Consider the following 24,115-nt stretch of genomic DNA (forward strand, 5'->3'; position numbering starts at 1 on the left):
CGGGGCAGCCTTTGGGGGCCAGTCCCAGATGACACTGGGGTGGTGGCCGGCCCTCGGGGCAGCCTTTGGGGGCCAGTCCCAGATGACACCGGGGTGCTGGCTGGCCCTCGGGGCAGCCTTTGGGGGCCAGTCTCAGATGACACTGGGGTGCTGGCCGGCCCTTGGGGCAGCCTTTGGGGCGCACAATGGGACAGCCATCTGGTGCTGGCCCCTCTCTCACCTGACCTGACAGGATGTTACCTCAAAAGAGAGAGGACCCCCCGACCCGGGCAGGGCCCCCCACCCTAGACAGGCTGGGGCTTTTGCTGCACTTTCATGGGGTGATACCCCGCCCCCAGGCCAGGAGGCAGTGTGGGGGCTCGGCAGGGGGCCTGCAGAACCAACCCGTCTCTCCCTTCTCAGTGGGACCCCCCAAGTGAGCGCCCGTGGGCTCTGAGCTGCAGGTGGGAGCAGTGATCACCAGGCAGCCGGGGGGTCCTGCTGGAGGGAGGCCCCTCTGTGTAGAGAGGTGGATATCGCAGGCTTGGCCCCCTCAGCTGTAAGATGGGTTAGCGGCCACGCTGACCTTCAGAACCTGGGAACAGACATGGAGCCGTGAGCCAGCACCCGCTCCTGAGCACCGCCATGTCCACCCTGTGTCCAGGTATGGGGATGGCAGGCAGACCTGGAGGAGAAGCAGAGCCACACTGGCCCACCAGCAGCGTCCACACGCATCTGCAGGACACCCTGAGGCAGTCCCCGCCGGGGAAAGGGTTAACGTGGAAGCACGTGGCCGGTGCATAAATACCCAGGCACCCGGGTCTCAATGCCCACAGGGAGCACCCCTGCCTGCTGACCCAACACCTGCGCAGTGAGGGTGGGGTGGGCCTGCAGGCCAGAAGGTGGCCAGACCGCAGAGAACAGGGGAGGGGCCCAGGGCGGCCTGGGTCCCCATCTGTGGCTCATCCCCCACCTCTCTGTGTCCCCCGATGGGGATGTGGATGAACCAACCAGGGCATCTCCCTGATAGACAGCGGTGCAGGACCTGCCCAGGATGGAGGAGACACACGGGCTGGGAACAGGAACCCAGAAGGGGCTGCTGGAGAACTGAGATGCATTTGCTCATCTGTAACGCTCCATTCCTCGACTTCTACAAGCAGGGGGCCCAGCGAGCAGGGGCTGCCAGTAGCTCTTCATGGGGCTGAGGCTGGGGCTTCGGTCTCTGGCTCCTTCACGGCCCTGCACGCAGGGTGCTGGTCAGAAGACCCCTGAAGGTCACTCAGACCACCCTCTCCCTTGGCCAGGAGGGAGAAGAGACTCCAGAGAGCCCGAAAGCCCCAAGAGTTCACTTTTGAACACTCCAGATTCCACCAGCTTGGAGCCCTGCCTGCCTTTGTCCGGATGCCAGGAGAGGGGCATCTGGCTATCGAGCGGCCCGTGGCGGGTGTGAGGACATCGCCCACCCAGACTCGGCCAGTGCGCAGCGGGAGCCTGGGGTCCAGGAAGCCAGCACCCAAGGAGCAGCCTGCCACTGGGGACGGGCCCTCTCTGCCTGTCCGGCCCCCGTGGACCCTCCCCCACAACCCTCTTCCCAGTGAGCCCGACACCCAGCGATGCCAGCCACGTCACTGCCGATAACCTAGATTTTAACCAAGAAATCACACCCCCACCCTCCCTGCCCCACTTATGGGCTCATCGAGGAGAACACCCAGTCCGGAGCCTCGCAGGTCAGCTGGAGGCAGGGCCGGTCCCAGGCCCACTGTCCCTCCAGTCTCCCAGCTTGCCATCACCACCCTGTCCACCTTCAACACCCCCAGGGGCCTGGGGTAAGGGGCTCCAGGGGCCGCAGGACACAGGCACACAGGACTTGCTGAGCCGCGCCCACCCCGGAGGACTTGGCGTGTGGCCTTGGTGGGAGAGGGGCTGGGGAGAGGGCCCTGGCACAGTCAAGGCCGTGGGGCAGCTCGGTCTCCCAAGCCCTCCCCGGGCTGTCCACAGCCACTGTCGCTGGCCCTCTTGGAAAATCCCAGATCACAGGAGACGGCCAGGCTTGTGCACCCAGAGCAGCAGGTGCCCCCAGACGAGCTACCGCCCTGCCCGCACACCAGCACCACCCTCAGCACCCTGTCCCGTCTCTCCCTGTCTCCGCCTCGTCAATGCCTGAGGCTGCACGGCGGGGTGGACTGAGCGGGGAAGACCCTGGGGAGGCAGCTGTACCAGGCCCCCTCCTGGTTTGGCATCGCCCCTCCAAGGACCACAGGCAGGCAGCCCCGCCCCTGGGCCCTCACAGGTTTGGCCCTGACCCCTCCGCTGAGCCCTGTCCTGCTGCCAGCATTTGTGGTGGTGGGGGGCGGTCATTAGAGGCTGCACATCCCGGGGAAGGGGCTTGGGAGCCACCCCAGCTCCCTCTGGGCACCGCCTGGGGACTGCTGGGGCAGGAGTGGGCAGAGGGAGCCTGAGCCTGTGGGTTTCCTGGGGTCAGGAACACCAAGCCCTACTCTCCACCATGAAGAGGAAAACCCTGTCCAGATAGAGGCGGTCTGTGTGCTAGCATCCTGCAGAACTCACACAAACATGACAAAAACGTGTTCAAATAAAGTACTGCACTCCAGGGAAGACGTGTCCGAGCCCACGGGAGCTGTCCAGGGCACCGCCACCCCTGCAGCTCTGAAAGAGGCCCCGGGAGGGGCCCAGGTGGGCCAGACCAGAGCCGAGACCCAGCCACCCCGTCCTCGGCCACTGGGGACTGGCTGTCCCAAGGGCCTGAGTTGGCCGGTGCTCCCGGCTCCCCATCCCTGTCCCCCCAGGACCGATGGACCTGTGCCTGCCTGGAGGTGGAGGAATGGAAGGCGGTGGGCAGGGCGGAGGGGGAGCGGACAGCGTTGGCCCCGTCGGGGCGTGAGGGCACGGGCAGTCTCAGGGGAGGAGAGAGTCTCCGAAGTGCTCCTGGGCGGTCACTCCCCACGGGCACCAAGCTTCCGGCCAGCCAGTCACTGGACTCGGGCCCCGCATGCAAATCAGGCCAGGCGGCAGGCTAGACACACAGCCAGTCTTCGGGGAACGTGGAAGGCAGAGGGGGACACAACCCGGGGCCCCGATGGTGGGACTCTCCACCCACGAATCCTGAACCCTCTCTGGGGGCCGTGGGGCAGTTTACAGGCAGCACCAGGCGTCTCAAGTCAGGGTGTGCCGGCTTTATGATCCCAAAGGCGGGAGCCCTTCCAAAACAAGAGCGGGATGCACTCGTTGCACTCAGGAGGCACTTTCTGAGCAGCCCCGGAGTGCTGGCCACGACTGGGAGGCTCCAAGGACGCTCTGGCCTCGAGGCAAAAGCACATGGGAGGGGCAAAGGGCGGAGGTCAAAGGTGACAGAGATGGATCTGAGGGGGCAACCTCACTGACGGGGCCACTGAGGCCTCAAGCAGGCGAGGGGCCAGCCGGGGCTGCACGGTGCCCTGCGAGCCCTCGGGTAGGTCCCTGGTCCCCCAAGGCCCACAGTCATTTTCACCCGTCCAGAGAGCCCGGGTCCTGGCCCACGCACTCCGCTGCAGCTGAACTGTTCCAGGGCCTCCCATCTCACCCAGGGTCGACTTTGTATAAAGTCCTCAGCTAAGGCCTTGCAAGAGGGACCCGATTCCTGCTTGAGCCTCAGGGTCAGCTCCCCCCAGCTCGTCTGGTCTGAGCTGGGACTGACCCCTGCACGTCTCTGGGACGTGTCCATCTCCCCACCAGGCTGTGAGGCCACGGGTTAAGGCCCGGTCAGCCTCAGTGCCCACACGGGAGGTGCCTGGAGGGCCCCAGCCATACCCGTGGGCGGGAGGCCACAGTGGTGGCAGGGGCCGGGCCCGCCGTGAGTTACCTGCATAGCTGCCTGTGGCCTTGATGTACATCTGGCCATACTGCTCCTCCACCATGGTGTCGTAGGCCTCGTCGTCCTCCTCATCCTCCTCGTTGTGGTAGGAGGTGGGGCTGTCCGTGGTGGGCAGGCTGCTGGCCCCGGGGCTGGTCCGCTCCCCCTGGGAGTACGGCGCCTGCTGGATGCTGGGGATGAGGGTGGCCAGGCTGGGCACCCCGTAGTAGGAGACGCGGGGCAGCTTGAGAGGGGCCGTGCCCGCGGCCACTGCCGAGCCGGTGGCCACCGCTGCGCCATCCCGGGGCCCCGTCTCCAGAGGGCGCTTGGGGGCCAGGCCCGGGCCGGCGGCCAGAGGCAGCTCCAGGGCTTCGTGCTTGACGCGGGTCAGCAGCGGGATGGGCACAGAGGGGGACACGACGTAGGGGGGCGCGGCGGCCGGCTGCAGCTGGTTGCAGGGGCTCTGGGGCTCGGAGCTGGCGTCCTCGATCATGGTGGTCTGCGAGTCACAGTGGGGCGAGCTCACCTTGAACATGAGGTCGGTGCCGCGCTCCACGATGTGCTGGATCTGCAGGAAGCCGGCCGTGTACATGACCACGAGCTGCTCACTGGCCGCCATGGTCAGCCTGCCCGTGTAGCAGAAGGACAGGATCTGCTGGAAGCAGGCGGGCGGCACCGTGCCCGGCAGCTCGAAGGCGCTCTTGCTGTTGCCGCTGAACAGGTCGCGGAAGTAGAGGCTGCTGGCGGCCAGGACGGCCCTGTGGGCCTTGAAGGCCTGGCCCTTGACCACGATGGAAACATCGCAGTAGAGGCCCAGCAGACGCTGCTCGTTGAGGCAGCCGAGCACAGTGTTCCCGAAGTTGGGGATCTCGATGTGCAGCATCTGCGACATGGCGGGAGGCGAGGGGGCCGGCCTCAGACTCTCAGCGAGGGAGCCGCCGGATGGGGCGCATCTGCAGGAGACAGGGCGTGTGTGCGGGGGTCAGGGTTGGGCTCCTGGACGTCCAGCGGCCGGGCCGTGCTCCGCACCACCCGGCTCTGCCCCAGCGCCCACCTCCCCTGCCCCCCGCCCAGGGTACCCCGACCTTGCCCCAGCCATGATGCACCAGACCAGGTCTGGCTGCAGACCCACCAGCAGCGGGACCCCGGCAGAGCTCTCAGCACTGCCCAGGAGCCCCAGCTGGGTTCCCAGCCAGGTGTGTGTGAGGGTGCCCCCATGCCACCCCAGGGCAGAGCGCAGGGCCCCTGAGGTCCGGAGACACCCCTTCCTGGCGGGGCCCGGGAGGAGAGGCCTGGAGACCGAAGACGGGGCACACAGAAGGGCAGGACAGGCCGGCCAGCCACAGCGCTGGAGGGGCAAGGGCCTCTGTCTGTCTGCACAACTCTTCTCCCAGGAAAGTTAGCAGCAAAGGGAGGGGCCAGAACCCAGAGCACCGGCACCGCGGCGATGGCGGGGGGGGGGGGGGGGGGTCCTCTCAGGCTTTGGTTTCGGTTTGCTTTTTCCCTTTTCTCTTAGAGCAGCCATGCAGAGAGCCCGCCAGGGGTGGGGGGAGAGTCCTGCCCCTGCAGGGTGAGAAGCAGCGCCCCCCCCAGCCCCCTGGAGAGGCGGGCAGGGGTGGGGGGGCCGCCCAGAGAAGAGAGCTGGGGCAGGGAGAACTCAGTCGCTCCGCTGTCTCTGCTTCCCTCCGAGCAAAGGAGACTGTGGACTCCCCCGACCCGAGCTGCAAGTCTGACTCTGGGACCCAGCTCTCCCCGACCCGAGTTGCCTGGGGATCGGGGCGGCCAGTGCAGGAGTTGGGAGCCTGTCGCAGCCCCACCTGCCTGCCCTCCCGGCCCCCCACCCCCACCCCGCCGGTTCCTGCTGCCAGCCAATCCCTGCTGGCTCGCTCCCAGCCCAGGTGACTAGAGGGGTCCTGGGGGAGACAGGGGAGGGCTCGGCCAGGGCTCAGATGCTGCCAGGGGTGTGCTGCCGGCCCCTGGGGTCTGGGGCCAGACTCCCCTGGGCCTGATGGGCCGGAGAAGGGCCGGCCCAACTCCGCGCAGTCAGAGCCGGTACAAAGGGCCGCTCTGTCCCGCGGGAGGAAAGTGCGGGCATCCGGCGAAGGAGGGCGGAGCACGGAGACAGGAGTTGGGCAGGTGGGCGGCTGCTGGGGGGGGCAGCGGGGAGAGCCCGCAGTACCCCGCCCCGCCCCCACCGCACCCCCAGCTGCGGAGAAGTTGCTGGCCCGGCCGGTGGCACCGGCGGCGGGGAAGACCTACCTTTGGCCGCTGCCGCCGTGGCCCCGGCACTGCCCACTCAGCCTGGCAGGGGCAGGCTCGCCCGCACGCCCGGCCGGCCGCCCGCAGCCACCAGCTGCTCCGGGAATGCAGCAAACGGAGCGGGAGCCCTTGGGGTGGGGAGGGCGAGAAGAGCCGGGAGAGGAGGAGGAGGAGGGGGGCGGGGGGGCGCGAGTCTCGGCGCGGGGCTGGGCCGCGGCTCAGCTGCACCCAGCCCGGCTCTCCGGGGCAGCGCACAGCATCCAAATGAAGAGGCCGGATGCAGACGGACATTCAGGCAGCTCTCGGGAATGAATAGCCGCCTTTGATTTGGGAGCCGAAGTAAATGCCAGCTCCCAGCCCCGGCTTTAAAAAACAGTGGAGTGTTGGTGCCAGAGGAATGCACGGCTCCGGGTGTTGGTACAAGACAGACTTTTGATGACTCACTGCAATGCAAACAAAGATGGCAGAAATACCGTACTGTACGCGGGAGACGCTTCGTGGTGCCACGGCAACTGAGACAGCCTGGAAATTTATAGTGCAGTTTTGCATATGAATTACCCAGTAAACTGCCACCCTGCCACCCAGTACAGCCAGAGTGTCAAAGCATTTAAACTATTCCAAACAGTCTGCTGGGCTGGCAGAGCCGCCTGACTCCTGGGAAGGGGTGGGGGGTGGCTGGGGCGTGCGAGGGGGCAGGGAGGCCAGGGGGTCCGAGAGAGAGCAGAAGCTGGTGAGAGAGGGTAGCCCAGAAGGGGAGGGAAAGAAGGGAAACGGAGCAGAAAGAGGGGGGAGAGAGAGAGAGAGAGAGAGGAGCCAGGAGGAGGAGGCAGCGGCGGCCCAGGGCCCCGCCCCCCAGTGCCCTGCAGGGCCCCAGTGCCCCCCTCCCCACTTGCTGGGGTCTCGGGAGCCATGAGCCGTATGGTCCAGCCCCAACACCCTCATCCCACTCGCCCACCCAGCGAGCCACTCTGCACCCCAACTCCCGCCGCCTTGGCCAGGACAGCTCTCTTAGAGTCGTGCAACTCTGTGATGGCAGCTGGGGCCGGGCCCGCGGTGGCCAGAGGCGGGAGCCCCCTGAAGAACCAGCCCTGGTCCCCGGTGGACTTGGCAAGGGGAGGCGGTAGGTCACCCGTGTGGCCCCACACTGTCCATGGACCGCTGAGCCCGTCCCTGGCACGCTGCCTGCCCTGCTGAAGAGAGGACGGTGCCCCCCAGCCCGCCCCGCCGCCCAGCTTTGTGGGCCCATGGGCAGACCGCTGGCCTGCCCACCCACGGGGCGTCCACCTGCAGGGAGGGGCTGGGCTGAGACAGGAGACGGCCAAGGCAGGCCTGGTCCCTGCAGCGCCCAGCATCATGGCCATCAGGGCGGCATCCCGCATGGTCCCCTCCGCGGCATCCGGAGGGAAGGAAACGGCCATCTGGAGCCTTCCCATTCACACCCCATGGGGCTCGGCTTCCAAGAGAGAGAGACGGTAGGAAAAGCCGCCGAATGGAGAGCCGGAGGAAGTCCAGGTGTGGGAAGCCCGCCCAGGGAGCAGCGGCCGCAGAGGCGGCTTTGTGTGTCCTGTATGGGGCCCAGGACAACTCTGGGGTGAGGGCGACGCAGGCATGTGTGGGCAGCGTTCACAGAAACGGCGCCTGCTCGGCACTCTGGGGACCTGGGGGCCACGTGGGCTGAGGACAGTGGGGTCTGGCCGGGCCTCCCCCAGCTCAAGGCTCATGTGGGGCGGCCGCATCTCAGCGAGGCACTGAGGACCCTTCTTCCCTACACGGTCGGCTCCCCTGGCGGCCTCTGCATCTGGGGCGCGGCCACACCGCGGGTCCACGCAGACACCCATGTCTGCACACCTCCACTCGCGTGTCCCCTGCCCATAGCATCGCCAGGCCCCCCCGGACTGGGCTCCCGGTGTCCTTCGGGTGGTCTCCCTTCGCTGGAGCCTAGGTGAAGCCCACCGGCCCCAAGATGCAGGGTTGGGGCCTCGGGTGAGGAGTCACAGGCATGGGCCCCTGCGCCCACTCAGCCACAGAAAGCGGGGCAGACTGGGCACAGAGGAAGCCAACCTGGGGCAACAGGGGGACACTCAGGTCAAAGAACAGCAGGACCTGTGATGGGCAAGGAAGCAGAGAGAGCCACACCCTCCATGAGCTCTCCCCTGCCTGTGCCGTCCCGGGCCCTTCCTCGAGCAGACCTGCCACCTTCAGGCGCCACCTCCACAGGGAAGTCCTCCCAGTGCCACATGGGAACTTGGTGAGGCTGCGGTGGGTCTGCCCGACACCTGATGGGCATTTAACCCCGTGCTGGGCATGGCCAGGGAGGGCTAAGTAAGGGACGAGCTCTGCTGCCCAGGAACACACACCACAGTGGGGACAGGCCCCCAACATGGCCCCCTGCACCCACTGCTGGGAGACTCCCAAAGACCATGGTGGGGTCTCCTGAGCCAGATGGGGCTCCTGTGCCGAGAGGGGAGGGGTGACCTAGCCTGGCAGGGGTGGGCAGAGGCTGCAAAGGCGCAGTGGGCACTAGCCCCAGAGGGTCTCAACTGCCCAGGGCTGGGCAGGGAGCAGCCAGATCCCCAGCTGAGAGCAGGGGACAGCCTATGGAGCTGTCCCCTTCAAGAGCACGTCCTGGTTCCACTGGGCACTGCTCCATGTGCCCGGCCACCTCGAACGCAGGTCCCGTGGCCTCTATCTAGCAAAGGATGCCCGCCAGGGATGGGGGTGAGGGTCACCTTCCTAAGGCGGCCGCGGGGTTGAGGGAGACGACGTTATTAGCAAAGTGCCCAGCTGGAGCCTGGCACAAGTGACGTGTAAAATCCATCTGGTGACGCTCCCTGCTGGGACCGCCCCCACCACTCCAGCCCTGCTGCGCGGGCCTCCCCCTGGGGCTGCAGCCAGACCGTTCGCCCAGAGAGGGGCCGCCACTCTCCGCTGCGAGGTGACAGGCCACCTGGTCCCCAGGGACAGGGACAGCCAGCCCTGCTGTTGCCGTGTCCTCAGGCCACCTGTGAGGGTGAGGCGGCCGCCCCAGCCGCCCAGCCCGGGACAGACAGCCCAGCCCAAGCAGGTTTCAGGTTGCTTTCTTAGAAGCCTCGGCCGGAGTGAGAACAAAGCTGAACTTTAGGAGAAAAGAATAAAATAAAGGCTTGGTTTACACACCCAGGGCCGTGAAAGCAGGACGAGCCCAGGGCCAGCCCGCGGGCAGGGGCAGAGAAGAGAGAGGCGGGGGACGAGCCCAGGGCCAACCCGCGGGCAGGGGCAGAGAAGAGAGAGGCGGGGATGAGCCCAGGGCCAACCCGCGGGCAGGGGCAGAGAAGAGAGAGGTGGGGGACCTGGGCGGGCCTTCCCCTTCTCACCCCTACACGACTGCCTCTTCCTTCTGTGCCTCAGTTTCCCCTCCTGTTCTCTTCCCTTCGCAGCAGGACTCCTGGGCTGGCTACTTACAGAAGGTTCTGAAGATGTGGAAGGAACATCCGAGACCCCTAACTTCGCTCATCCCGGCCATCCTCAAAGCCACTGCACCACGGAGCCCTCCCCCTCATAAGGCCCTTCAGAATGGAACTCGCTTTGGGAAACCTGACGCCACAAAGCCAGAGTCCAGCCCATGTAGCTGTGCCAGCCTTGGTGGGGGTGGGGTGCCACTCCACACGGACTCCAAGAGCTCCCAAGGAAGAAGTGGGGGGCAGGGGGGATTCTCTTCTGTGGGCCCTCCCTCAGGGAGGGCTGAGAGCTGGGCCTGGGATGACGGCTCGTCCACCAGAGCATGACCAGGCGCCTTGCAGGCAGCGTGGCCCCAGGTGGACGAGAGAAGGACGCGGGGGTATGGGCCCCAAAAGTGCAGACACACACGCACATGGGGGCCGAAGGGGCATCTGGGGCGGGGGTGCGGAGTCCACCCACCCTGACCCGAGAGCCTCCCGCAGCAGGGGCACGGCAGAGGAACGCAACGGGTCATTTCTGCAGGATCGTTACCGGCGAGGGAAAGGGAGGCGAGATAAATTACATTAAATAAAAATTATTTTGCAGGATTTAATTTTACCAATCTAATCAGAGGTCTGGACCTTGGCAAATGCACAGCCATTAAAGGCACCCACTGCAGGGGAAGGGGGGGCCGGTGTGCCAGGAACATTCTGGAAGCAGTAAAAGGAGCACCTCCGGCCCCCAGCCCAGGGCCCATCCCCTTGGCAGCCCCACTGCCCAGCCTCCAGGCCCTGCACCTCAGGACCTCGGTGGAGGGGTCGGGGGGCAGCCGGCCTGGTGACAAGAAGGCAGGGCACTGCGGAGTCAGGGCCAGGCCCCAGTGGTCATGCCCACCAGGACCACGTCCGTCCTGCAGGGCAGCGGGCAGGTTCCTGAGTCAGCACGAACACACGTGGGCACATCAGGGCCCCAGGAATACACTCAGAGGCCCCGGAGCCCCTGCACCCTGGCTCTGGGGCAGGCCACGGCAGGCCCCCCCACCCGGGGGCCACAGGAGAGCATGGGGGGCGGGGGAGGGCTCCCCCTGGCCAGCTGCCACTGGAGCAATGGCCTGGCTTCTCGGTTGCAGCCCAGTCTCCAGTTAGCTGGCTCTCTGACACTCCAGCTCCAGTCCCTGGCTGACGCTCTGCTTCTCAGAGGGGCAAGGAGGAAGCGGCCTGGGGGCTGACCCTCGGGAGGCCCAGGTGCCTGGGTGAAGCAAGGCTGCCCAGTCGGGCGTGCCAGCCCCCCAAGAGGTGGGCGAGGTCCCACTCAGTGTGAGCCTCAGGTTTGCATTAAACTTTTAATACCTCCCCAGGTAGGGCTGGGCCGCCATGGGGCTGCTAATGGAAGGGCCGGGGCAGGGCAGCAAAGCTCTGGGTGGGGTGTCAGCTGCCAGGAGCCTCTCCCCCTGGTCCCCACCTGTGTGCCTGGCTACCAGCCCTATTTCCTCCAGGTGGGTGTGGATGAGGAAGCCGGGGTACCCAGAGGGTGAGCTTCCTGCCCAGGCCTCCGGCCGGGACTACACTTGATCACCCACCCCCCAACCAGCTGCCTGCTTTCAAAACCCCTCATCCTGGGCAACTTGGGTCATCGGGCGGGGGCGGGAAGGGGCTGACCCTGCTGGGCAGAGACGGCACCGAGGCCTGGACGTGCCCGTGGTCCCCAGGATTCTGCTGCGGAGAAGAGACTCTGACCTCAGCCTCTGTGCCTGGCAGTCCGAGAGTCCCCGGTGCCCAGGGGAGGGGATGCACAGGCCTCCAAAACCTCAGGGTCACGTGGGTCCCCGGCTGTGGCCCCACCTCCAACACACCCCCGACCCCAGGTCACCGCACCCCAGCCTGATAGGCAGAGGTGAGAGGCCTCTTGGATTCCGCCAGGCACCTGGGCAGCCTCCGCCCAGACCACAGCCTGGACCGGCATCAAGCATAAAAGCCGGTTTTAACTGCACTAACAAATGTTTGCCTGGAAGCTTTTTTTTTTCTCAAACAGAGAAGGGCAACCTGCCAGAATCCGCAAATTCAGAAATGTGCTTCCCAGCCCTTCCCCTGCTGCCCCAGGAGGCAGGGCCGGCCCTCAGAGAGAGGGGCATGCGTGCAGTTGGCCGGCCCTCCAGAATGATCCCTAGCCCCCTGGGGGCCCAGGGCCCCACTGGCTGTGGGACCCCGGGGGCCAGGCAGGGGCTGGGTGGACGCACCATCGGGTGGGCTGCAGGGCCCTGCACCACACAGCTCGTGGCCTATGCGGTGGGCTCTGACCAGGGTCCAGACTAGGGGTCTGGTGGTCCAGCTCCATCCTACACGCCACTGTGAGGGTGACTTCCTGCCACCAACAGGCCAACCTCTGACCCTCCGCTCGGACATTTCGACTTTGGTGCTGGTCGGGGGTTGGGAGCCAAACGAACAGGGCATGAACCTAAAGAAACAGCAATGGCTGGCCCAGCGGGAGGACAGTGGCCACCCCCACCAGGAGCCTGCCTGGACACCCAGTGTCCCACCAAGTGCACAGACTGGCCACCGGCGGGTCCAGAAGGCTTGTGAAGAATTAAGCAGTGTTTAGAACAGAACTGACAATCTCTCCCACCTGTATTTGTAATTTAAATACCGTAAGCTTGAAGAGTGTCCCCCTCAGGCATCGTTTAATAACTTAGAAAGCCGGCTCTGCGCCTGCAGACGGCTCCTTCTCCTCCCTCATGGGCTGAAGCAGGGTCTCCCCAGGTGCCCAGGCTCCAGGGCACAGGGCAGGGTCGGGGTGGGGCGGCGCGGACTAAGAGCAAGGGCTGCCCGGGATGGGGAGCTGGGCCTCAGGCGCTGGCTGCCCCGCTGTGGTCCCCATAGCACCTCGACGTCCCCTCCGAGGGCCGGCAGGGGTCTTGGAAGCAGCCAGGTCTGGGTGGCGGGAGGGTGGGGGGCGAGTGCGCCAGGCCGGCCGGTCACCCAGCTCATTAACAACAGCGCCTCCACACACACTCCGGTCTTTAATATTCATAGCTCTCTTCATCTGCATATCATGCCATAAATAGTCGAGGTAAGACACAAAGCTCCCCTGCATTTCTAATTATGCTTAAAAATCTAATGTAAATCAGACCGACACAGAAATACTAAATCAGCTACTGGCGGGGGCGGGGGGGCAGGGGGCAGCAATTACACTGAGATGGGGGCCACGGCGCAGGCACCCCACCTCCACCCTCCCGGCTGGGTGGCTGTGGGGGTAGCAGGGGTCCAGGCACCCCCCACCCCCGGCTTGGAGCTAGGCAGCGGCGTCCCAGGCCACTCCTGAGCCAGGCTCACCCACGTGGCCCTAAAGCAGAGAGACAGCGAGAGGGCCGGGGACATGCGTGTGGCACCTCAGGGACCCCCCAGCCCTGCCCCAAGGCCAGCCAGCCTGTCCCACTGAGGGGTTCTGGTAACGGGCCTCCCTGCACCCCCGCACCTGGGGCCCCCTGGCTCGACGTCCCACACAGGGCCCCAATCCTGGGCTCCCCTTGCCTCCACACCCAACCAGCTCTACAGAAGAACCTGATTCCGTGGCAGAGGAGAGTCAGAGCCCATGTGCCCCGGCCCCAGGGCGATGCCTGCTTGGGGGAACAGAACTGGGCAGCCGGGAATCGCAGGCAGAGCATCAAGCCATGGAAGGGCGTGGGGACAGGACTGGAGGGGACAGCGGGTTCCCTGAGCCCCGGGAGGCTCCAGTCCTGCACGGGCAGGAGAGGCCTGGGGTGGCCTTGGCGCTGCCCCCTAGGCCCAGTCCTGTCTGCGGGAGACACAGAGCAGGGTTTCGGAGCAGATGCCCAGGGCCATTCAGAGCCTGTCAGCCCCTGCCACCACAGGTGGGCACCAGAGGGGCGTCTGGGACCCCCATGGGTGGCCCTGACACCAGATCTCAGGGTCTCTGCAACTGGGACAGAGGGTTACCTGGACAGGGGAGCCCAGGAGGAGCAGGGCCAGAGGCAGGTGACCCGGCCTCCATCAGGGCAGGCGTCTGCCTCCCACCCCTCATCCCGGCCCCCAGCTTCCTGGGCAGCCCCAGGGGACAGACTGGTGCTCAGCACAACTTCAGCCCAGTCCCGGGCCCCCGAAAGCAGCCTGGAGTCAGGGCCCTGGGCTGCGCACCCCTGCCCATCCTGGGGCATGGTGGGAAGGCCCCCTAAGGAGCCTGCAGGACGCCCAGGCGTGGGTGACACGGGGGTTACCCCACTGCCTTTAGCAAGATGCAGAGACGCCTGCTGCCCGCATCTGCCTGGCATCATGCCCAGACCTATTTTTAAGCCCATTTACTAGAAATCCCACAAATTAAAGGAAATACGGATAATGCAGTCAGAATCCTGGGGGGCAAATAAAAGCTGAACACAGTCATCCTCCTGCTCCAGCGTGAGAATCTCAACCACAAACCAGATCTCCCCAAAGTGCCCCGGGGATGCAGGCGCGCCCTGCGTGAGGACGGTCCAGCCACCTGGGCCACGGCCCATGGTGGGGCTGAGAACGGCAATCACCTCTACGAAAAATGAAGGCTGCAAATACACACACCCGACTTTACGGCCTGGGAACACAGATCACCAGTCGCTGCCGACAGCACGTCAAGACACCACGTTCTCTCCCTGAGCTGAGGCCAGGCCCCCAGGACAAGCTGGCTGGACAAGGTGAGGGGCGGAGAGGCCCAGGCCTGCTGGCCTCCAAGGTCGAGGGTCGTCCTGAAGGCTCACCGGCTCATCCGCGCCTAAAGTCATCAGGACACACGGCCAGACTGCTCCTGAGGAAAACGCATCGAAGGCACAGCTGGGCACCAAGCCCTGCAGATCTTCAGGAGCCCCGGGGCCTGTCCTCCCAGCCCTCGGGCCTCCGGGGCCCTTCCCCTGCTCGCTCCACCGGCCAGGCGGCCAGGCATCTGCTCTCCAGCCACCCCTCCACCAGAGCCTCCCCTTCTGCATCCTGACACGCTGGGTGCCAAGAGACTGGGGGTTGGGGGTCTGCACAGGTGGAAGGGGAGCCGCGGATGGGGAGGGGTGTGCCTGTGCGTGTGCATGTGTGTGAGTGTGTGTGTGTGTGTGCACGTGTGTGCGTGCATGTGAGTACGTGTGAGCAAGTGTGTGCGCATGTGTGTGCGTGTAGGTACATGTATGTGTGTGAGCGAGCATGTGTATGTGTGTTGTGTACGTGTGTGCATGCGAGTACATGCATGTGTGCATGCACATGTGTGAGTATGTGTGCGCAGGCATGTAAGTACATGTGTGCGTGTGCGTGTGTGAGCATATGTGTGAGTATGTGTACATCAGTGTGAGTGACAGGCAGAAAGACACAGAGACATCCCCAGATCCCCAGGCCTGAGGTCACCCTGTGCATTCTGAGCTGTCACAAGGTGGGGACAAGGCCCGCCGGTCCCACCACATTCCGGGATGGAACAGACCCTCCCCTGGGGGCCAGGGGGAGGAAGCGGCCCCAGTGGTTCGGCCCCGCCCCAGCCCCGCCTGCCCCCTGATGGCCCTGGAAGCCACGGCCACCACGCTCACATCCTGCCAGACGCCAGGTGGTCTCCTGCGGCAGGGGTGGGGGCGGGTGGCTGGAACTGGAGCGGGCCACGAGCGCCTCCCCCATCTCTGGGACCACAGAAGGGCCTGCATCTGACATCCCCAGGTACTGGGAGCCCGCCTCACTCGATCTTATTCTGCCCTACAGAGCAAGAGGCTGATATTCATGGGGGGTGGGCAGGCCATGGAGGCATCACCTCAGCCTGCACGAGAGGCTGGAGGCAGCGGGAACGGCAGAGCCCCTGCCGCACCTGCTCCTGTGAGACCACCCCAGCCCCCGGCCCCAACGCCACCTGGTCAGGAAAGGCCAGATAGTGAGGCTGTGCCAGCCCCGTGACGGGCAGGCAGCCGGGTGAGGGGCGAGCCCAGGGGGACACGCGAACATCAATTTCAGGTGGACGACAGACTGTTCAGAGAATTATCAAAAGTGGAAATTAAGCACAATGTCAAACACTTGACCCTTCACCATCACAGGGGCCACGCAGGGGATTGTCCCAGGACAAGGACTCCCGCTGTCCAGGAGACTCACCCGCCTGCTTGCATTCCGCCCAGGCTGTGCCCAGCTATGTGCACACTCGTTCATTTTTTTGTCCAGGAAAGATTTCAAAGACTCTTCTCCATAGAAAAGATACCCCTGGGCTTCCCTGGTGGCTCGGTGGCAAGGAATCCGCCTGCTGATACAGGACACACGGGTTCTATCCCTGATCCAGGAGGATCCCACACACTGTGAAGCCACTCAACATCTGTACAAGCATCCTGTCTACCATCTTTAAACGCTTCACGTGACAGGTGCCAGGTGGACTCACCTGCAGAAGCAGGTCGAGCGGGTTGCTGGCAAAGTCCCTCACTCTGCCGGTGCCCTAATGTGTGGTTTGGGCCACGTCCCTTTTCTGCATCGAGGACAGTGTTTACTTCTGACCTGTGGCTGAAGGAGTGGCCTCCCCAGTCTCGAGGGAAGCCCTGTCCTCACAATGAAGGCAGAACTTTTTCCTACCTCTGAAAGGTGTCCAAGAATTACAGACTCTCTTAAAGAGCTGTATCCTTACTTGCTAATAGAGAATGACCAGTTTTATAAGCCAAATGTTTTCAGATTTCCTGGAACATAAAGAAACTTCTAATATTTTAAAGAGCCTAGCGTGTAAGGGGGATGGGACACTTTTTAGAGAAACCACTAGCTCAAAAAGCATCTCGTAATACCTCAAATTTCTGCAATCAAGGGGAATCCTGGGCAAATGAGACTGCTTTGATAATGGGTTAAAAAGACGACACGATGTCGTTGCCCTGATTTATAAATCCAGCGCATATTTCACTTTAACGATCTGGATGTGTTTTTTCATGACGGAAGCAGTTACTCTGAATTTCTTAAACTCCATATACTGTTTCAACCAGAGATGCTAGCATCACTTCCACGTGATGCTCAAGATCACAAAAATCATAAAGTGATAAAGTCAACTCCCCTGTGGAATTCTGACAAACGGGCATCAAAGTTAGTTTTGAATATGCAATACTGGAATGCTGCAGTGTTGCTTTAAAACCTCTGACAGATAAAAACAATAACAACACAAAACCAAAACAAAGAAGAAACCCTCTGTCAAGACAATTCTAACATCTGTCATCTGAAAACTCTTAAGAGATAAACAACACACAAAAACACTCTGCACCTAAAAAATATTCAACCAGCTAGCAAGCGGGGCACTCAATCTGATGGAGGACGTCCGAGAAAAACCCCAAAGTGACGCCACACCCCAAGGCGAGACACTGCATTCTCCCCCCTAACAGAAGGGACAAGGGGAGGAGGCCAACACGGCAGAAGCTCCACGTCCACCTAAGAGAAGTCAGGCCAGACAAGGAAATGACAGACATGTAGTTAGAAAGGGGAAAGAACACCCATCTCAGTTCACGTGATCTTCTACAAAGAAAATGCTAAGGAATCAACCAAAAGACTATTAGGACTGAGCAACAGGTTCAGCAAGGGAACGGCATACAAAAAAGATCTTCATGACCCAGATAATCACGATGGTGTGATCACTGACCTAGAGCCAGACATCCTGGAATGTGAAGTCAAGTGGGCCTTAGAAAGCATCACTACGAACAAAGCTAGCGGAGGTGATGAAATTCCAGTTGCGCTATTTCAAATCCTGAAAGATGATGCTGTGAAAGTGCTGCACTCAATATGCCAGCAAATTTGGAAAACTCAGCAGTGGCCACAGGACTGGAAAAGGTCAGTTTTCATTCCAATCCCAAAGCAAGGCAATGCCAAAGAATGCTCAAACTACCGCACAATTGCACTCATCTCACACGCTAGTCAAGTAATACTCAAAATTCTCCAAGTCGGGCTTTAGCAATACGTGAACCGTGAACTTCCAGATGTTCAAGCTGGTTTTAGAAAAGGCAGACGAACCAGAGACCAAATTGCCAACATCTGCTGGATCATCGAAAAAGCAAGAGAATTCCAGAAAAACATCTATTTCTGCCTTACTGACTATGCCAAAGCCTTTGACTGTGTGGATCACAATAAACTGTGGAAAATTCTGAAAGAGATGGGAGTACCAGACCACCTGACCTGCCTCTTGAGAAATTTGTATGCAGGTCAGGAAGCAACAGTTAGAACTGGACATGGAACAACAGACTGGTTCCAAATAGGAAAACGAGTACATCAAGGCTGTATATTGTCACCCTGCTTATTTAACTTCTATGCAGAGTACATCATGAGAAACTCTGGGCTGGAAGAAGCACAAGCTGGAATCAAGATTGCTGGGAGAAATATCAATAACCTCAGATATGCAGATGACACCACCCTTATGGCAGAAAGTGAAGAGGAACTAAAAAGCCTCTTGATGAAAGGGAAAGAGGAGAGTAAAAAAGTTGGCTTAAAACTCAACATTCAGAAAACGAAGATCATGGCATCTGGTCCCATCGCTTCATGGGAAATAGATGGGGAAACAGTGGCTGACTTTACTTTTTCTGGGCTCCAAAATCACTGCAGATGGTGACTGCAGCCATGAAATTAAAAGACGCTTACTCCTTGGAAGGAAAGTTACGACCAACCTAGATAGCATATTCAAAAGCAGAGACATTACTTTGCCAACAAAGGTCTGTCTAGTCAAGGCTATCGTTTTTCCTGTGGTCATGTACAGATGTGAGAGTTGGACTGTGAAGAAAGCTGAGAGCGGAAGAATTGATGCTTTTGAACTGTGGTGTTGGAGAAGACTCTTGAGAGTCCCTTGGACTGCAAGGAGATCCAACCAGTCCATTCTGAAGGAGATCAGCCCTGGGATTTCTTTGGAAGGAATGATGCTAAAGCTGAAACTCCAGTATTTTGGCCACCTCATGCAAAGAGTTGACTCATTGGAAAAGACTCTGATGCTGGGAGGGATTGGGGGCAGGAGGAGAAGGGGACGACAGAGGATGAGATGGCTGGATGGCATCACTGACTTGATGGTCGTGAGTTTGACTGAACTCCAGGAGTTGGTGATGGACAGGGAGGCCTGGCGTGCTGCGATTCATGGGGTCGCAAAGAGTCGGACACAACTGAGCAACTGAACTGAACTGAAGGTCACAGCATATAAGGTCAATAGATGAAAAAATCAAATGCATTTGTATATACCTACAGTGAACAATCTGAAAATGAAATTCAATAAGAAATGCCATACATAATGATATCAAAAGCGTAAAATACTTAAGAATAAATTCAACAGAAGTAGTGTGAAACTTCTCTCATAGCTCAGTTGGTAAAGAATCTGCCTGCCTGAAGAACCTGCAGGAGACTCCAGTTCAACTCCTATGTCAGGAAGATCCGCTGGAGAAGGGATAGGCTACCCACTCCAGTATTCTTGGGCTTCCTTCGTAGGTCAGCTGGCAAAGAATCCGCCTGGATTGCGGGAGACCTGGGTTCAATCCCTGGGTTGGAAAGATCCCCTAGAGAAGGGAAAAGCTACCCACTCCGGTATTCTGGCCCAGAGAATTCCATGGACTGTATAGCCCATGGGGTTGCAAAGAGTTGGACATGACTGAGCAACTTTCACTTCACTTCACTTCAGTATAAAACTTACACTTTGAAAACGGCAAAACTTTGAAAGAAACTACAGATTTAAATAAATGGAAAGGTATTCATGTTCATGGATTAGATGTAACATTGCTAAGATGGGAATACTCCCCCAATTGATCGACAAAGTCAATGCACTCCTAATCAAAATCCCAGCTGACATCTCTGTAGAAACTGACAAGTTAATTCTAAAATTGATATGGAAAGGCAAGGGATTCAGAACAGCCAAAAAAATTCGAAGGGGAGGAACAAAGTTAGAGCACTCATACCTCCCAATTTAAAACTTACTACAAAGCTATAGTGTGGTATCGGTTCAGTTCAGTCGCTTAGTCATGTCCGACTCTTTGTGACCCCATGAACCACAGCATGCCAGGCCTCCCTGTCCATCACCAACTCCCGAAGTCCACCCAAACTCATGTCCATTGAGTCGGTGATGCCATCCAACCATCTCATCCTCTGTCGTCCCCTTCTCCTCCTGCCTTCAATCTTGCCCGGCATCAGGGTCTTTTCCAATGAGTCAACTCTTCGCATGAGGTGGCCAAAATACTGGAGTTTCAGCTTTAGCATCATTCCTTCCAAAGAAATCCCAGGGCTGATCTCCTTCAGAATGGACTGGTTGGATCTCTTTGCAGTCCAAGGGACTCTCAAGAGTCTTCTCCAACACCACAGTTCAAAAGCATCAATTCTTCCGCTCTCAGCTTTCTTCACAGTCCAACTCTCACATCCATACATGACCACAGGAAAAATGATAGCCTTGACTAGACAGACCTTTGTTGGCAAAGTAATGTCTCTGCTTTTGAATATGCTATCTAGGTTGGTCGTAACTTTCCTTCCAAGGAGTAAGCGTCTTTTAATTTCATGGCTGCAATCACCATCTGCAGTGATTTTGGAGCCCAGAAAAATAAAGTCTGACACTGTTTCCACTGTTTCCCCATCTATTTCCCATGAAGCGATGGGACCAGATGCCATGATCTTCGTTTTCTGAATGTTGAGTTTTAAGCCAACTTTTTCACTCCCCTCTTTCCCTTTCATCAAGAGGCTTTTTAGTTCCTCTTCACTTTCTGCCATAAGGGTGGTGTCATCTGCATATCTGAGGTTATTAATATTTATCCCGGCAATCTTGATTCCAGCTTGTGCTTCCTCCAGCCAAGCGTTTCTCATGATGTACTCTGCATAGAAGTTAAATAAGCAGGGTGACGATATACAGCCCTGATGTACTCCTTTTCCTATTTGGAACCAGTCTGTTCCATGTCCAGTTCTAACTGTTGCTTCCTGACCTGCATACAGGTTTCTCAAGAGGCAGGTCAGGTGGTCTGGTACTCCCATCTCTTTCAGAATTTTCCACAGTTTATTGTGATCCACACAGTCAAAGGCTTTGGCATAGTCAATAAAGCAGAAATAGATGTTTTTCTGGAACTCACTTGCTTTTTCGATGATCCAGCAGATGTTGGCAATTTGGTCTCTGGTTCGTCTGCCTTTTCTAAAACCAGCTTGAACATCTGGAAGTTCACAGTTCATGTATTGGTACTGACATACAGATCAATGGAACAGAACTGAGAGTCTAGAAATAAACCCATGCATCTGTGGCCAACTGATTCTCTAACAAGGGTGCCAATGGGGTGGGGGGGGGAACTGTTTCAAAACACAACTCGAGGCCCATGGATAGTCAGATGTAAAAGAATGAAGTTGGACCCTTACCTCACACCATATACAAAACTTAACTTAAGTCAAAGACCTACATGTAAGAGTATAGCAAAAACTATAAAACACTTCAGAAAATATAGGGGTAAACATTTGTGACAGTGGAATCTTAGATATGACACAGAAAGCCCAAGGAAACAAAGAGATAAATTAGATTTCATAAAAATTAAAAAATTTTGTGGTTGAAAGAATACCATTCAAGAAAGTGAAAAGACAAAGAATGGGAAGGCATATCGGTAAGTCATGTTTCTGACCAGAGACTTGTATCTAGAATATATAGTGAACTGACAACTCCACAATTAAAAGACAAATAACTGAATTTTAAAATGGACAAAGCATCTAAAGAGACACGTCTCCAGAGAAATACATGAACGTCCAACACGCACACGAAACGGTACTGAACATGAGCAGCCATCACAGAAATGCAAATTAGAACCACAGTGAACTAGCACCACACGCTCACTGGAATGGCTGTAATACAAAAGGCAGATGGAAACTGTTGGTGATGACGTGGTGGGACTGTAAAACGGCATGGCCATTTTCGGAAAACAGTCTGACAGTTCTTCGAAAGGCTGAACACAGAGTTAACACGTGACCAAGCAATTCCACTCCTAGGTATCTACCCAGAAGAAGTGAACACATATGTTCATGCAAAAACTTGTGCATGAATGCTCACAGCACCACTATTCATAACGGCCAAAAACTGGAAACAACACGAAATGCCCATCAACGGGCAAATGGATAAACAAAATGTGGTCTCTCAGTACAGTAATATATTGCTCACCATGAAAAAGAATGAAGTACTGATTCATGCTACAACATGCTGCTGCTGCTGCCGCTGCTAAGTCGCTTCAGTCGTGTCTGACTCTGCGAGACCCCATAGACGCAGCCCACCAGGCTCCCCCGTCCCTGGGATTCTCCAGGCAAGAACACTGGAGTGGGTTGCCGTTTCCTTCTTCTCCAGTGCATGAAACATTGGTGAACCTCAAAAAGATGCTGGTAAGTGAGAAAACCAGACAAACAAGGCTGCATGTTATATGATTCCATTTATAGAAACGTCCAGAACAGGCCATTTATGGAGACATAAAGGAGACCAGTGTTTGCCAAGAACTAGGAGCAGCGAAGGTTAGGGAGGGATGGAGGAAATGAGAGTGACTGATGAAAGCACGGGGCTTCTTTCTGGAGTGATGAAAATGTTCTAAAATTGACCGTGGTGATGGTTACACAAGTCTTAACAGACTAGAAGCCACTGAAGTTTACATGGTGTGGAATCATATTTCAATAGAGCTGTTACTAAAACACAGATACATCAAAATAAAATTTTATAAAACATTCAAGTGACCCACTGGAAGACAAGAGAAAAAAAACAGAGAAATAATCAAGAAACAAACAGGATCAGAGAAACAAACAGAATCAAAAAATAAAATAGTAGATTTAAGCCCTGACATATCAATAATTCCATTAAATGTAAATGAGCTAAACAGACCAATTAAAAGACAGAGATCTGGCAGATTTTTTTTTTAGACTCAATAATATGCTGTCAACAAGAAACTCACTTCAAGTATAATGATAAAGGCAAGTTTAAAAAGTATATATAGGGACTTCCCTGGTGGTCCAGTGGTCAGGAATTCGCCTGCCAATGCAAGGGTCAATCCCCGGTTCAGGAAGACCCCACGTGTCTGGGGCAAGTAACCCCATGTGCCAAGATTGCTGGGCCCACGCCTGAGAGCCGGAGCTCCACGAGAGAAACCACCGCAGTGAGGAGCCCATGCACCTCAATTAGAAAGTAGTCCGTACACAGCAACCAAGACCCAGAGCCACCAAAAATAAACCAGTAACTTTGCTGTATACCTGAAACCAGTCCAGCACTGATGACCAACTGTATTTCAATAAAACTTCAACATATTAAAAAATAAAAAGGGATAGAAAAAGACAAATCGTGCAAACATAAAAGAAAACAAAGATCAGGAATTCCCTGGTGGTCCAGGGGTTAAGACCCTGCGCTTCCCCGGCAGGGGGCACGGGTCTGATCCCCGACTGGAGAACTAGGAGCCCACACACTTTGCGGCACGCCCCCCTTGCACCTCCCGAAAAGAAAAGAAAACAAAGGTGCTATCAGATAGGATCAGATCAGTCGCTCAGTCGTGTCCGACTCTGCGACCCCATGAATCGCAGCACGCCAGGCCTCCCTGTCCATCACCGACTCCCGCACTTCACCCAGACTCACGTCCATCGAGTCAGTGATGCCATCCAGCCATCTCATCCTCTGTCGTCCTCTTCTCCTCCTGCCCCCAATCCCTCCCAGCATCAGAGTCTTTTCCAATGAGTCAACTCTTCGCATGAGGTGGCCAAAGTACTGGAGTTTCAGCTTTCGCATCATTCCTTCCAAAGAAATCCCAGGGCTGATCTCCTTCAGAATGGTCTGGTTGGATCTCCTTGCAGTCCAAGGGACTCTCAAGAGTCTTATCGATATCCAATAAAACATTTCAGAACAAAGAAAATTATCAGAGACATAGAGGGACATTTCACGGTGGTCGAGGGATTGTTAATCTCTGAGACCACATAGCAATCTTATGTGTGTGCCAGACAACACAACAGCAAAATATGTGAAGCGCAACAGGTAGAACTGGGGAAAAAAAAAAAGACAAATCCACAATTAGAGTTGAGGACTTCAAAACTCGCTTGAACAACTGATCATCAGATCAGCAGAGTCGCTCTGTCGTGTCCAACTCTTTGCAGCCCCATGAACTGTAGCCTGCCAGGTTCCTCCACGATAGACCTAGATAATTAATCCACAAAGATACAGAGAACTGAGCATCAACTAATAGGATCTAAGCAACATTTACAAACTATCCACCCCAAAACAGCAGAAGACACATTCTCTTCAAGTACCTATGAAACTTACACCGAGATAGTCCATATTCTGGGCCAGGAAAAAAAACTGCAAGAAACCGAAAAGAACCGGAACCATGCAGACTGTGCTCTCCAAGCGCAGCGGGCTCGAACAGGAAATCAGTAACAGAAAAGCAACAGGAAAATCTCCAAACACCTGGAAACAAGCAACACTCCTCTAAGTCATCCGACGTCAGAGAGGAAGTCTCAAGAAAATCACATTAAAAGAAAATGAAAATATAATATACCAAAACCTGTGGGACACCACTTAAGAGCCATAAGGAGAATTTATAGCACTAAGTTCATGTACTAGAAAGAAGGAAAAGTTTGAAATCAATAAGCTCTCGTCTCAAGAACTCAAAAAAAGAACAAAACAAACCCAAAACAAGCAGAAGGAAGAAAAATAATG

General features: G+C 57.8%; 1 protein-coding gene across 4 annotated transcripts in view; it reads right to left on the bottom strand.

Annotated features, from left to right (window-relative positions):
* NACC2 (NACC family member 2) overlaps window positions 1-24,115 on the bottom strand; it is an 83,733-nt gene that overhangs the window by 34,672 nt on the left and 24,946 nt on the right. For 2 of the 4 annotated variants that reach the window (XM_005213294.4, XM_005213295.5), the window contains exon 2: window positions 3,839-4,782. In XM_005213294.4, coding sequence (XP_005213351.1) covers window positions 3,839-4,721 — 883 coding nt within the window. In that variant the 5' untranslated portion in view covers window positions 4,722-4,782. Of the gene's footprint in view, window positions 1-3,838; window positions 4,783-6,088; window positions 6,532-24,115 lie in introns of those variants that run through there. The other 2 variants (XM_059891310.1, NM_001192649.1) reach the window with 2 other exon arrangements.

The sequence above is a fragment of the Bos taurus genome, chromosome 11, assembly GCF_002263795.3.
Source record: "Bos taurus isolate L1 Dominette 01449 registration number 42190680 breed Hereford chromosome 11, ARS-UCD2.0, whole genome shotgun sequence".
Lineage (NCBI taxonomy): Eukaryota > Metazoa > Chordata > Mammalia > Artiodactyla > Bovidae > Bos > Bos taurus.